Genomic DNA, 15443 nt, shown 5'->3' with positions numbered 1-15443 from the left:
AATTGTATTTTAATTATGCCTTCATTATAGTCCTTTCCCCCAGATACTCAGAAATATTTTATAATCAATAATCGTATATCACCAACCAAAAAAAGAAAAAAAAAAAGAAAAGGAAAGCTGACGTTTATTGCTTTCATTTTTGCAACATTAATAGTGCCGCGCTTTCGTATACCGTTTTCACCGCGTGCCTCCACCTCGTCAAGGTTCCAGTGACCCATGTGTTGATATGAAGATCCAGGAACAGCGGCAGCTTCACAAAACTGAAGAGCTTTAATTCCGACGTGCGTTCGATGCGAAAAAAGAAATGGTAATAAAAAAAAAGTGAACGAGCTCCGCGCTCGCCGTCCACGAGCGCAGGCCCCGATCTCGTGTGTAGGCTTGCCATTGTGCTGCTCAACATTGCTTCGCTGGTACTCGACCAGTTTGATCTATTTTCAACACAATCCCGACCGCGAAATGAGTCACGCGCTGACCTCCAGGGGATAAAGGCGTTGAACTGGTCGGTCGGTAATCGATCCATTTTGCAGTTTTACCTGACAGGACCGTATGTTACCGTCTCTTCCTCTGTGGGTCTTCAGCACTCTTCCCATTTGCCACAATTGTCTCGGTGCATTACTATCGTGCACGAGAACAACGTCGTCTACACTTAGGGTTGACGCAGAAGCTGGTTGCATATGGTGCGCTGATCGAAGCTGCAACAAGTATTCGTGCTGCCAGCGTTTCCAAAAGTTGTCCGTTAGGCACCGTCGGTACTTGATCCTCTTGAGTAGGTCTGTTCTTTTGGATTGGTGCTCCGTCTCCGTTGTTGGGTCGGGCAAGCACGCCAATCTTTTCCCAAGCAATATATCTCCTGGGGTTATCGGCCTGGGCTCCGTGGCGTCTGTGCTGTCCATTGTTAGAGGTCGGGAGTTGACTATTCCTTCGACCTCGGTCAAAACAGTGGATAATTCTTCAGAGGTTAGGCATGCCCTCCCTAGCACTTTCCGTAGGGTGGCCTTTACCGTTCGCACGAGCCTCTCCCACCAGCCTCCCCACCATGGGGCACTGGGAACAATGAACTTCCATGTTACTCGGTTCTTGGCAAGATGAAACGTAAAATCTTCTTCTTGCATCGCTCTAAACAACGCATATAGGTCCTTTGATGCCTTCTTGAATGTTGGTGCGTTGTCAGAATAGATCGTTGTTGGTAACCCTCTCCGTGCCGTGAAACGTCGAAAGGCCATTAGAAAAGCTTCTGTAGACATTGCAGAAACAAGTTCGAGATGAACGGCGCGAGACACTGCACAAGTGAAAAGTGCAACGTAGGACTTCACACTGCCGCTTGCTGTCTTGACATACAAAGGACCTGCAAAATCTACGCCTACAACATCAAAGGGCGCGCCTTGCTTCAGTCGGTCAAGGGGAAGTGGAGCCGTTGGGGCAGTGTCAGCCGTGAGGCGGAACCTCTTGCATAAACAGCAGCTGAAGATCACTTTCTTCACCAATCTTCTCCCTCCTATAATCCAAAATCGTTCTCGGAGTTGCGCCAACGTGTCTCGTGCTCCTCCGTGAAGTACCTTGCAGTGGGCGTTCTGTACGACCAGGGTGGTGAAGTAGTGCTCACTCGGCAATATGATTGGGTGTTTCACATTGTCCGATGCTGGCAGCATCTGAAGCCGGCCTCCAACCCGGATGATATTGTCTTCATCCAAAAATGGACTCATCTCTGCTAGAGACGATTGTTTGTGAACATTTTCTTTCTTCGAGAGACATTTTATCTCGTCTGAGTAAGTACTGTTCTGAACGTTGTTGATCCAGTATAGTTCGGCCGCAGTGGTTTCCTCGGCACTCAGTGGTCCATGTGACGGTTTGCCATTTCGGCAGTTCCTCAGAAATCGAAGGCACCACGCCGTCACTCTTAAAGCCCGATGGAGTTCGCTGTACTTTGTCAAATCCAACAGCGGTTCAGGTGGTGTTGTTTGCAATATCACATGAACTGCTTTTCTCTCTTCTTTCAACAAGTCAGTCTCTGCTTCGTTACTCGACCTCAAATCAGGCCATTCATTTTCGTTTTCAGTCAACCATTTTGGTCCTGACCACCATAAATCACTCGACACCAGTCGAGAACCTGTGATGCCACGGGTAAGCAAATCCGCTGGATTGTCATTTCCCGGACAGTACCTCCAATGAGAAGGATCGGTGTCCCTTTGTATTTCTGCAACTCGGTTGGACACGAAAGTCTTCCACTTGCTGGGGTCGCTCTTGATCCATGCAAGTGTGATGAGAGAATCCGTCCACAACGTATAGTCATACGGAATGCATGGGATGGTCTTCTCAAGATATTTGTGGAGTCTCGATGCGATGACGGCTCCCATAAGTTCCAGGCGAGGAAGAGTTTGTTTCTTGATTGGAGCAACCCGTGCTTTTGCCAATAAAAGTGTAGGTTGTTCAGGTGGCGAGGACTTCGTTGTTACGTACACTGTAGCTCCATAGGCAGTCGGGCTTGCGTCGCAGAAAATATGAATCTGGGTGTCCTTGCCTTGTCCTGCTTGGAATACGAATCTGGGGATGACGAGTGCATCCATCTTTGGCAGGTCACCACACCATTCGTGCCATTCGTTGTTCAGATCCTCGGGTAGAGCACTGTCCCAAGTGATTCCTCTCGCCCATAGTTTCTGAAACAGTGTCTTCACACGGATTGTGAAGGGCGACAAGACTCCCAGGGGATCGAAAATCCTAGACGCTGCTTGTAGAACAAATCGCTTAGTGCCATCATGCAGCTCTAGGAAGTTTTGTAAAATTGGCAACGCAAACTTCAAAACATCCTTCTCTGGATCCCAGACAATTCCCAGAACCTTCATTGTTCTTTGTTCAAGGATAGGCGTAGTGTTTTCTGGATTTGCCTCTTCTTGAAGTAGCACATCTCTCAGCGCTTGTGAATTCGTCGTCCACTTTCGGAGAGTCATTCCTGCGTTCTGCATAATAGATTTGGCGTCATGGTACAACTTGATGGCTTCCTCCTCGGTAGCTGTGCCAGTAACCAAGTCGTCCACGTAGAAGGAGTTACGAAGTACGTCAGCCACTTCCTCCTTTTCAGTCGGCAGATTTTTCAGGTGTTGGAGGATCGTAGCCGTCAGAAGAAATGGACTACAGGTTGCACCAAAAGGAACCCTCTTCATCCTCCATGTCTGTACCTCTTCATCTTTAAAGGTCGAAGATGGTAGATCTTGAAACCAGAGAAAACGGAATGCATCTCTGTCCTTTTCTGCTACAGATATTTGCAGAAATGCCTTCTGGATGTCGGAGGTTATGGCGAAGCGGCTCACCCGAAATCGCAGCAATATTCCAAGAAGGTCTTGATACAGGTTGTCTCCTTTCTCTAAACATTCGTTTAGAGACTTGCACCCAGCTGCGTGCGAGGATGCATCGAAAACAACTCGAAGTCGTGTCGTCAGCGCATTTTCTCGGATGACTTCGCGATGTGGCATGTAAAATAGTCTGCCTTCTTCACCAGTTGTCTCGTTCAGTACCACTTCAGCGTGACCCGCTATCAGATACTCTCTGATTGCTTCGTCGTAATGAAGTACTAGAGAGTCAGTTCTGTAGAGTCGACCTACTAGTTTCCTCAGTCTCGTCATCGCTACTTGCTTGTTGTCCTTAAGGACACCTATATTGTCCTTCCACGGTAGTGCCACTTCGTACTGTGTGCCAGACCGGCGAATGTTCTGCTCGAAATGGCGCATCACTTGGCTTGTTTCGGACATCTGGTCTTCTGAATCTGTGATTCCCAGGCTTTCTAACTCCCAGAATGATCGGAGAGCGCCTTCAACCTGTTCTGTACCGGTGATCTGCAGGACACAGACGACCAAGTTCGAGTGTTTTTTTTGTGACTTCAGGATGGATGTCCGTCCTTGGAAGGTCCAACCAAGCTTGGTGTTTAATGCAACAAGGGTGCTGCAGGTCTTACTCCGAGTGACTTCACCAGTCATAAAGCCCCACATTTGGTCAGAGCCAATCAAAATACTGATGCCTGGTTGTGCGGCAACCGCTGGAAACATGAGGCGATCGGCAATAAACTTTCCATTTTTCTCCATGTCAGCTACGAAGACTGAATCTGTCGTTAAGGTAGCTATGTCTTGACATATCACTGGGATTTCGATCGCTTCGATCTTGCATCCGTCCATGTTGAATTGACTTCTAAGTTCAAGCTCCACTACACGACGCTTCTTGCACTGTTGAGTTGAAGCACAAGCAAATGTGTTGAGCGCCATCTTGGTGTAGCCAACGCACTTAAGCTGAAGGTGTCTTGACAGATCCTCGGTGACGAACGTCTGTTGGCTGCCTCCGTCGATAACACCTCTAACATACCTACATGAGGTACCGCTGACAGCCCATGCCCGGAAGGTTTGCAGAAGCACCGCTCCGGACTCTCTGAATTCTCGGTGAATTGATGTAGTACAAACCGTCATGCTGTTTTGTGTGTCCGATTTACCTTCTTTAGCTTTGATCCGCGTCGGGTCACACATGGACTTAGCGTGTCTTCCACCGCATGTGGCACAGCTGATCTTTCGTCTGCAGTCTCTTGCTCGATGGCCACTGAGAGTGCATCTGAAGCATCTCATCTCTTTTGTCAAACGCTGTTTCTTCTGGTCCAGGGGAAGAGAGGAAGAACAGCCTGCAGAACTATGGCTTGTTCCGTTGCAGAAACAGCATCTCGTTTTATGTGGTGAGGGTCTGTTGTAGAGCACCGATGAGGTCGGTCTAGACGATTCACGTCGAGCTATGTTGTCCTCATATCTTGTGGTCTTTGTGTTCTTCGTTTCTGTGATCTTAAACTCGCTTTTCTCCCGACTTTCGACTTCGATAGCTAGAAAATCAAGTAGTCGATCCAGTTCTGAGCGGTCAGGCTGGCTGCTTGGGCCAGGCATGGCAGTTGCCGCAGACAAATGAGCGGTTCTGTGGTAGTTCACGACGATGTCACGTGGAAGAGCTCGCATCAAAATATCGCAGAGCATCGACGAAAAACTTGACTTATTCACACCCAATGTCTGGAGGCCTCGTATATTGATTTGCACCTGGTCGAACATCGTTCGTAGACCTGAGGTATCGTTGGCTGACTTGACAGGTGAAATCAGCCTCAGACTGGAGAAATATTCCTGCTCCAATCGTTTCTTGTCTCCAAAACGGCGATTGAGGATCTCAATTGCATCCGCGTAGCAAGTCTCTGTCCTTGGTAATCCAGCCACAGCTGCTTCCGCTTCTCCGCCCAAATACATTCGAAGGTAGCCGAACTTTTCGCTGGTGGACAGACTGGCGTTCTTGTGAATTGTTTCATCGAACTGTTCCCAGAACGCTGACCACTTTGATATTTCACCCTTGAATGGCGTAATGGTGAGCTTCGGTAACCTAGTTCCAGCTTGTCTGCTGCCTTGGGTGTCGTTTGGGTGACGACTAGGTTCCCTAGGGGCCCCTCGAGACGATATCTGATCTAGGAGATCTTTTCTGCATTGGAGGGCACTGATGGTGGCAGTCGCTTCATCTTCGTATTGGACGACTGCCTGAAATTCGGTTTCGAACGAACCATCTGGTATGTGTCCCTCAAACTCTTCGTTCAACCTCCTGAGCTCATCGTTATTGGCGCGCAATCTTTCGGCCACAGTGGTAATCTGGCTAATCGTTGAATCTTGATTTTGTAAGAGAGCACTTGCCTCGTTGATGAGTCTTGTGTTTTGCGCGCGTCGGGTCGTTCTTTTAGTCTTCAGCCTTTCCATGGGGATCCACTGCGCTGCTGAGTCTTCTCGTGTGATGTCCCGGACCTTGACTCCCGGGTTTCGGCACCAAATTGTTGATATGAAGATCCAGGAACAGCGGCAGCTTCACAAAACTGAAGAGCTTTAATTCCGACGTGCGTTCGATGCGAAAAAAGAAATGGTAATAAAAAAAAAGTGAACGAGCTCCGCGCTCGCCGTCCACGAGCGCAGGCCCCGATCTCGTGTGTAGGCTTGCCATTGTGCTGCTCAACATTGCTTCGCTGGTACTCGACCAGTTTGATCTATTTTCAACACATGTATGCGAGGAAACCGCTCTACGTCGCACATAACGTGCCTTAAACACGCCCGCTCGAACGCCTTCCCTATCACGCACACGCGTACCATACACAGCCCAGCCGCCGCGATTCTATCAACCTTCTCGCGCGCTCTCTAATCAGGAACATAAACGACGCGGCTGTCATCGCTTCCAATTTCCGCACCTCCTCCGCACTACACGCGACAAGAACGTCGAGTCACGCAAGGCGACACCGCGGAAGATCGCTTTTCAGAAAACCAAATCCGACCAGCGGAAACTATACGCCCCGACGTTTCACAAACGGAATATCACCGAACTCGGCGACGACGGTATGAGAGAAGGCGTCGCGCAGTGGCCGCATCAGTGGCGAGCCTTTATGTATGGCCAGCCGGCTTATCGGCGCTTCTTTCACGCTCGTCCGCGCACGGCTCCCCGGTTCGCTTGGCGCTCCCTGCACGCGTGCATCGGGCGCGGGAGAGCGGGTGAGGCGTGCACGCGCAATTGCCTCCAGCTTCCGGTGTCGCGCCCGCTGCAACGACGACGACGACTCGCTCGCCGTTTGTTCGCGTCGCTTCTCGGCCAGGTGTTTGCCTCCCTCTCCGACAAAAAAAAAAAAAAAACCGCCGCGGGTTTTGGTCGCCCCTAAGCCTACCCGGTTGCATTAATGAGGTTGTTGCTATTTGAAACGTAAATAATGCATCTGGTCCTAAAAAAAGTAATTGTGTTGTGCGTTTTTCTACACGGCGAGAAGTCAGCCCATTGAGCGTCTGGTGTCTCGGCTGGAGACGAGAAATTTAGTCGGAGCAGCACGACCGCTAGCCTGGGGTTTTTAACGTGCATCGCGTAATAGCAGACTTGGAAGTAATGTTACAAGTAACGGGATCACTTGTATTTAATTACTTTTCTTTTAATTTAGTAATTAATCAGTTACTTTTTTGAAAATGTATTCTGTAAGGTAATATCATTAATTTTCAATAACGAATTACTGAAATTACTCGTTACAATTCTTCCGTCACATCGAAGGGAGAAATAGAGCTGAAGAAGGGCGATGCAACGGCCTTTGCACTTTTAGCGTGGTAACACAAGACGGGGGTTCGCTCTTGAAGAGAGCGCTGGTGAGGGAAAGGAACTCACGGAAAGGGGCCCGACAGCCCAACCAGAGCCCGTTTCTCGACTGGTTCGTACGGTCAGCCAGGCTGGGAGGATTCGATTGTCTACAGAAAGGCAACAGGTTTCGACTTCTTGGAAAACGAAGGGACTGTTTCGAGCGTACAAAAGATCAGAAAGCTAATGGACCATAAACCGTCGCGTGGGGTTCGTGTCGAGTGAGACCGATGAAAACAGTAACCGTGGTGCATATGTTGGCTGGCTTCCCTCCCTCCTCAACCCTGCTTCTTCCCTCCGCACCACTCCGCACCTTGTCCCTCCAAAACAAATCTTTATTATTATTTTCTCACACGAAACCATCCTTTGCTTGTCAATGTAGCTGCCTACATACGCTCACCCCGCAACCGTGCCCCGCAAACAGAGAGGAAGCTCTAATGAGACCTTGACCCTGCTCATACTTGACAGCGCTGTAAAAGCTGAATAGTGGCTGGAACAACGAGCTATGTGGCTTCTGTCACTTGACTTGACACTAGCGGATGTGTAGGGCAAAAACATGAGGGGTGCGATGGCAACAGTTTATTGGAACAGAAAAACATGTAACATCAATTCTGCTGTCAGTTTAAACAGTAACTTTCCACAACAGCTGCAATAAGCTGGCCGGGGAGCAAAACAAAACGTCTTGGAACATCCAAGCTGAACCGGTATTCTTAGGAACGAGAATGCTAGGGTTCTCATCAGCGTATTACGCCTGCGAGCATTTAGAAAGATATTTTAGGGAAAGGAAACACAGCCCGAGTTTTCTCAAAATAAACGGTGACTTACTCGGACACAAGAGTTGAGAAGCCGCCTGTAAACGGGCATGGAAGACATGGAACCGTGGTGTTCACTGAAAATCGTGCTTTTTTTTTCAATAATTTCTAAACAGCAAAATCAGTTCAGCTGAGAGATTGTGCATTAATCTGTCGAGTGACGTCTTGGTTCTGATAAGCTTGGTGATCAAGAAAGAAGATCAAGCGGGTCATTCGGTCGGATAACGACCTTCATCAAGCGGGAGTCTTTGAAATGTACCCACACGCAAGTACCGCACCTTGGTCTCACAGCCAGCCAGTTTTAGTAAGTAAACCAGCCCCTATTTATGCAACGTGCAGCAAACATAGAAAAATCCCATATTCAGGGGAATCTTGTTTTGAAGCTCGCCGATGACACACTCGGACTAATTCGAATGGTGTGCGAGCCTCCACCGCCCAAGACTTTATAGATTCGTTCTCCTAAAATTATTAAGCTAAAATGATGCGTAGATAGTACTGAATGTGTTGTATTTTTGTTTTAATTTTGATGGGGCCCAAAATTTCCCTTTTCAAACACGCAGTAGACAATGGAGAGTTTTAGTGGATCGTATTTTCAGGTCACGCTCTTCGTAGCGGGAGCTTGCGCTGTCACTTCGATGCCTGCTCTGAAGCGCGCGCCCGTAGCGGGAGCAGGCCTTCGAAAACGATCTACTAAAACTCCCTAATGTCTTTTTCGTGTTTCTTTGGAGTAACGCAAAAGTAACCAAGTAAAGTAACGAAGTAATTATTCGATTACTTTTTACGGGGAGTAATTTGTAACGGTAATCCATTGCTTTTTAGGCCAAGTGATTGTAACTGCAATTAATTACTTTTTTCAAGTAACGGGCGCAAGTCCTCGTAATAGTGATACACGACCGCATGCCGGTACGACGCTCATCCAGGTCGAAAAGGGTAGTTTTGGGGATTGAGTCCAACATCGCTGCAGGTCCTGCAGCGCGAGCTTTCGCTCTACGTGCTCCGAGCTGCGGTGCGCCAACACACTCGGCCAGCGACCCCCTTCGTAACTAATACAAGTTGGAGCCACCTTTTACCCCCCTTCAGAGTCCTAAATGCATGAAATGCATTATAGGTAGGGTTCCGTGTTTTCGGATAAATCTTAAAAACTAAAATAAACACCCGTTGGTAGAATTTTCGTAAATTCAGACCTATCTGATAAACACCAAATTAAAAAAAAAATGCCCCCCCCCCTCCCCCCCCCCCCCCCCCCCCCGAAAAAAAAGAAGGTATTTACGATAACTTTGGTCAGCGAGAGGGTTAATGGTTCTAAGAAAATTCCACCCCAGTTTTTTTTCATCGGACAGAAGGGCTTTCCGCTTATGATGATGATGCAATTAATGCGAAGGTACAAGCGAGCCGGACACGAATAGGAGAGGGGGAACAAGAGGGACATAGGACAAACACAGATTTCCAAATAGAGGTGCGCGACTGAAAAGATCCGCCTGCGGGCAAACTCAGTCGACGTATCAATTTCTCCAAGGTCACGTGACGTCAGGTGACGTCACGTGACGACACTTTCCCGCTAAATTTAGTAAGGAAACTGAATCCGTCTGTATGTCCCTTTACATCAGGTCACGTGATATCAGTTTTCCCGCTAAATTTAGCTGAGCAACTGAATTCGTGTATAGGTCTCGTGATATCAATTTCCCCGCTAAATTTAGTGGGAAATGGGCGGACGGACGAACGGACAATATTTTGGGATTGGGGGTAGCGTTAATAAGCATTTCATGCTTTAAACATAAAATGACGTTGTATGATGCCGGTATGATGCTCATCCAGATCGAAACGGTTAGGGCGGGTAGGAATTGAGCCCATGATCCTTGGGTTCTGCAGCGCGAGCTTTCGTTCTTCGTGCTCCTGGCTGAGGTGCGATCCTCCGAAGTGGGGCGCTTTCTAGCTCTGTGTGCTTGATCTCCACCGCACCGGAGAAAACAGCATAGAACGTCTTGTTGCGCAAGTAATTCAGAGCACCGCAAAAGGAGCGTCCTAACTTAGCGCCGAAACTATACGGCGTGTAAGTTCGTCTGCTCCTTGCGCACTTCATGCGTTTGTTCAGCACCTCCCCTCCCCCCCCTCCCTAACGCGCCCAGGTGCTTTTTGTCCCGCCCCCCCCCCCCCCCCCCCCCCCTTCCCGACCTAAAGCAAGGGATTGTTTTAGTGGAACGTACACTAAAGCTTTGCGTTCGCAAAGGAATTAAGGGTCATTAGTGCGCATGCGCAGAACTCAACAGAAGGGCCAACGTATTGCGTACACACGCAACGCTGGGGGTTAAGCGTCGCGAGCTAGCGGGCTTTGCGGGAACGTCTCGAGATCTCGTACACACCGAGAGCCCCAGTTTCAAGATGGCGGAAACTTCAACTGGCGCAGCAAGAGCGGCGTGGAGTTCGCGAAGTTTAGTGTTACGTGAAATTGCGAGGTGTTCGGCTCGGCTATTCCGTCTGTGACCTACCGCGGTCGAGTCAGGTCGCCGTGCAGCTGACGGAGTGCATAGGGAAAATGTCCACCGCTCGCAATATGCGTGAACACTGCGACCTGCTCGACGCTAAGCCTCTTCGACCAGTTGATTGCCGACTGACGAACAACTCTGAAAAAATCGCCGAAGTTGTTGTTGAGCACTGGACATCAGTAAGTCATAGATTTCTACCCGCGATAGCATTGATAGAAGGTGCCGTTTGCAGGACGATTGACGGAGTATCCGTGATCGAATTCGGCTACGCACTCGTGCTCGTAGCCTCCATACCCCGCGAAAAAGCCCGCTTGACCAGGCAGCTTCGGCTTGGTTTTATTTGAAATAAAATGATTAGAAACATTTTCGTTTTTAAGATGTCTTTTGAGAAGCATGGTGGCGCTATAAGCACGCGGAATTCAGCTGGAAAATTTAACCAAGATCATGCGAGGTGTTCACTCGGAAACTTAACGCACAACTAAAATCGGTCCGAGCAGGTCGTTCTTGGCGTACGCTATATTATTGCGTATTTCGTATACGTAAGAGGCAGCAACGCTATACTAAAACTGTGTAAAGACGGAGCGAGTTTGGCTGCCTCGATTATCATTGCGCGTTCTCTACACGTTCTTTATCTTGCCGTTTGATCGGCGTGCTCCTTCCGTTCCGATGCTCCGAAGACGCATTTAGGAAGACTCGTTCGCCGTACAGCCACCGACAGCTTAAAAAACGCGGGGCGTGACTCATTAGCTTCAAACTTCTTACTTCGTGATTGGCTCTTCGGCGTCCTTGTCGGCTTATGCCACAGTTTTATTGGTTACGGGGCGACCGTTTCCTATGCGGAGTGCAAGTTCGTCTGCTTCTTGCTTAGCGGCATCGTTATTAGATTTGCTCAGCTACGTAACTACTCATAGACGCTGCATACACGAGCAGTACCCCCCCTCACTCACCACGACTCGCCTCCCGTCGTTCGACGCGCCGGACGGCTGCTATGCTAACTGCAGTGTATTCTGTGGGATACGTATGTTTCGAAGCGCGGCGTCTAGATGGCGTTCCACCGTACCCTATGAAACACGCAGTTCGTTAACGAAAATCTAGATGGCGCTTCGAACGACGGGAGGCGGACTAAGTGAGCGAGAGGGGGTACCCCTTCCGCGGGAGTTCCACAACTGAGGTAATTTAGTGACGTTGCTTAGAGGTTCCCTTGACGTCAGAACGCGGAGCTCTGATTGGCTCTGATGGAGAGATAGTGGGTATACCACAATGCTAGCTGCCTTGAGGTCTACCCACTATCCTTCCAATCGGAGCCAATCAGAGCTCGGCTTTCTGACGGGAATGATTGCTGCGCCAGAAGCAGACGAACTTCCATTCCGCATACGTTCTCAATGATAATGGTGTATCATCAGCAATAAATACGGATATATTTGTTGTTCGCGGTCAACCCAGGGTTCCATCGTGGTATCTGTCCCTTCGTCGAATCTTCTGACTGCGTTTGCTCGAATCGCCGAGATCGTGCTGAATCTGCAGATGTGTGATCTCCGAGACGACACTGCCGCCGCGCTTAGCAGTCTGGAACTGGTAAAATGGCGGCTCGACGGCTTTCATTGACTGCGCTGAGCCGTGCATAAATGAATATATTTATTCAAACAGTTCCCATTGTTGTTGCGACGATTAAATACTGAAATATATTTCTATTTTGTTAATTTTCGTAACTTAATAAGAAATATTTTAATAACTTTACTAAATATCGTTTTATTAAGATAATGCTCAAAATAATAGCGACGCGGTGGTCTCTTCGTCGTCCGTTCTCCTTCCGTTGCGCATAGAACGCGCGTGCAAGCACGTCACAGTTTCTTGCGCCCACGTGATCACCACCATCATCGTGCTTCCTGGTCCGTGACGTCAGCTAGGCTTCCAGCAGTCAAAACCGAAAACAGCGACACGATCATAAAACATTTAACGGCGTTGTGGCCTGTACTTCGTTGCGTTTATGATTGGTGACACACGTCATACGCAGCGTTTAAAGTTAAATAAACACTTGAAAAAAAAAGAACACCGGTAATATGATGGCTCTGTTCATTCAGGAGAAATATCGTTTTCATTACGTCGTGGGGTCGCGAGCAACTGGACGAGTTGTTTGAGTGTTATAGGTGAGGGTAACGAATTAATTATTTGTATAAATAAATAAAACGGCTGACAAAGGACCCGAACCAGTGTCATTTCTCTATCCCCCCCCCCCTCCTCCCCTCTTGCAGGACAGCTTTCTATTGGAGAGAAAAAAAAAATATCTCAATCCTTTCGAACGTTTACCGAGCGCGTTCATTAGAGATGCTGATGACCAGATAAAAGAAATGTGTACACATTTCTGCAGAGCAAGACGTATACTTGGCTTGTCTTCTCAATATACATTCAGAATCCAAGTCGCGACCTCCGGAAGCCGCTAAAAAGTAGAACGTTGCTCGAAGCGGGAATGGTAGCTCAAAAAAAATCGAAGGCAAAGAAAAAAAATTCAGAACTTTTAGCAACTTAATGAAGCTCGAAAGCAGACCGCATGCACACTTGTCCTTTGACGGCAGATGGTCCCGTTATCGCATAGTAATCACATATGTCACGCGCGTCAAGCGACGGACACCTGCCATCGATAGCGCCGCAGAGCCACCGTTTCTTAATCAACCTCATTCACTCTCATCGCGGTAAAACATTAACGCCCTTCCAGCTGCTAATGCGATGCTAATTACGATAAGACGAAAATGTGTCATTAAACCCGAACGCGGAGTTAATTTATTTCCCAGGTAAAACCAAGAAAAATCCAAATAGCGCGACTCGTTTTAACGGGAACCGCTGTATATTGCTTAGAAACCTTTTTTTTTTTTTTTTTCGTACAAAATTGATAAAGAAAGAACCCTTTTTTTCTCTGTTTCCGGTGCGATCACCTGCACGCAACACACTAACAAATGTATTTCTTTTTCTTTTTCAAGAAACGGTTAAATTTAAGCGGAAACTGAAACACACAAACAAAAGTTGAGTACGGTTCCTCCTGATTTTTGTTTGTTTGCTTCTTTTGTTTGGACAGCTTCCCACGGTACTCCTGTTTCGTGACTGGCTTTTTAAGTACGGCGCCCGAAGACCTTTCGGCTGTCTCCGAGTGCACGTTGTGTGCTCGGAATACGCATGGTTCCCCAACCGCCGTGCGCGGATCTCAGGACTTCCTCGCAGTTGGCACGTGACGCAGAAAGGCACTCTCAACAGACAAACGACACTTTAATCAACTAAACTAAAGATCCACTATTTCGCTTACCAAACTCCACGTGACTGACGAAAAAAAAAAGAAAAAAAAAAAGGAATCGAAGAAACGATTGTGCGACGAAAATGTAAATTCTAATTATAATTGTTATGATTATAATGCAATTAAATGCAAAGGTGCTAGTGAGCTGGACAAGAATGATGAAAATAATCCCTGGAGGGACAATGGGACAAAGGACAAACACCAACAAGGGTAAAGCTTGCAATTTAAGTTTATGATCATAATGCAATTGAATGCAACCTGTAATGGAGAGGTCCCGGGTTCGATACCCGGACCAGGCGGATTTTTTCGGTCGCGCACCAGTCACCTAGCGGTGTTTGGAGATTTGTGTTTGTCCTTTGTCCCTCTTGTTCCCCTTCTCCAGGGATTATTTTCATTATTCTTGTCTAGCTCGCTTACACCTTTGCATTTAATTGCATTATAATCATAACCTTAAATTGCAAGCTTCACCCTTGTTGGTGTTAGACTGGTGGCAGTTGATAAAACCCGTTTGCTCTACTGACGTCTAACCCCTGGTTAGCTCAGTTGGTAGAGCGCTCCACCTGTAATGGAGAGGTCCCGGGTTCGATACCCGGACCAGGCGGATTTTTTCGGTGGCGCACCAGTCAACTAGCTGTGTTTGGAGTTTTGTGTTAGTCCTTTGTCCCTCTTCTCCCCCTTCTCCATGGATTATTTTCATCATTATATTTGTTGTGTTTTTGAATCAGGTGTCGGTGTGCTTGGGAGTGAAGGTAAATTGTCATATTTGAACGTTGATTTAGAAACATATTGGAACATAGGACCCGACCTGCTCATGTTATGTTGCTGCGGGTGTTTTTGGTTCTTTCTTTGTACGGATGCAAATATTTAATCGTATAATTTCCAACTCGTTTTTAAATGCGCGTCTAAAATCGATCATCTTTTATCTCCAGGCGCCGATAACATTTGGGAGGCGTGAACGAACAAACTTATGCACTCTCATGTCTGTCGGTAAATGACCAAACTAGAGTTTTTTTTGTTTTGTTTTTATCTGCGTATTGAGCTATATTTTATTAATTACTGATATCAATCTTTCGCGCAATACATATCTTTTGATGAGTATCATCTATAAACAGTTCCTTTGCGCAGTATTCGGAGTTAAACTGAATCGTGAATGACATATGGGTATAGACACTCGCGCATTTCGTAAAACAGGAAAATCAAGCGACACATTATAAACGATAAATATGGTTGTGCTATCAATCACCCACGGAAGAGGACAAAATTCTAAAACAACAACAGTAATTAAGAAAAAAAAAAAGGTATTAGAATGAAGAAAACAACGAAGAAAACCTACAGAAAAGCGTAAGCAGAAAAACGAAGCAACCAAGTTGAGAACTCTCCGTAAATAACGGCTTTATTGAAACTATCCCCCCCCCCCCCCCCCTTTTTTTTTCCTCTCCTCTCCATGAGCAGTCTGTTTCAAAACAGATTAGGAACATTTTTTATTTCCAAACCCTCAGAGCGAAACAGAGACCGACCGAGAGAGAGAGAGAGAGAAGAGAAAGAACCCGGTGTTTTCTTCCTGTCTCGGGGACGTAGTCGCAATCAACAAGAATTAAACGTGTAAAAATCCACTCCAGGGATTATACGGAGTAGAGTCGGTCGCGGGTGATCCCGTGCGATTCCCGCGTGAGCCGGGAGGCGGCCTCGCTGAATAATTCAAAGTGTATACATCGC

The 15443-nt window shown here is 47.5% G+C and overlaps 1 protein-coding gene across 1 annotated transcript in view; it reads right to left on the bottom strand.

Annotated features, from left to right (window-relative positions):
* LOC121836550 overlaps positions 1–5750 on the bottom strand; it is a 76143-nt gene extending 70393 nt beyond the window's left edge. Inside the window, exons 1-2 of the mRNA XM_042291478.1 lie at positions 3597–5750; positions 1557–2954 (exon numbers count right to left, since the gene is read on the bottom strand). Of these exons, the coding sequence (XP_042147412.1) occupies positions 1557–2954; positions 3597–5750 (3552 nt within the window). The remainder of the gene's footprint in view (positions 1–1556; positions 2955–3596) is intronic.
* Positions 5751–15443: the final 9693 nt, after the last annotated feature.

Source organism: Ixodes scapularis, unplaced genomic scaffold, assembly GCF_016920785.2.
Source record: "Ixodes scapularis isolate PalLabHiFi unplaced genomic scaffold, ASM1692078v2 PGA_scaffold2__306_contigs__length_199485367, whole genome shotgun sequence".
Classification (NCBI taxonomy): domain Eukaryota; kingdom Metazoa; phylum Arthropoda; class Arachnida; order Ixodida; family Ixodidae; genus Ixodes; species Ixodes scapularis.
This window is presented reverse-complemented; position numbering and strand designations above follow the sequence as displayed.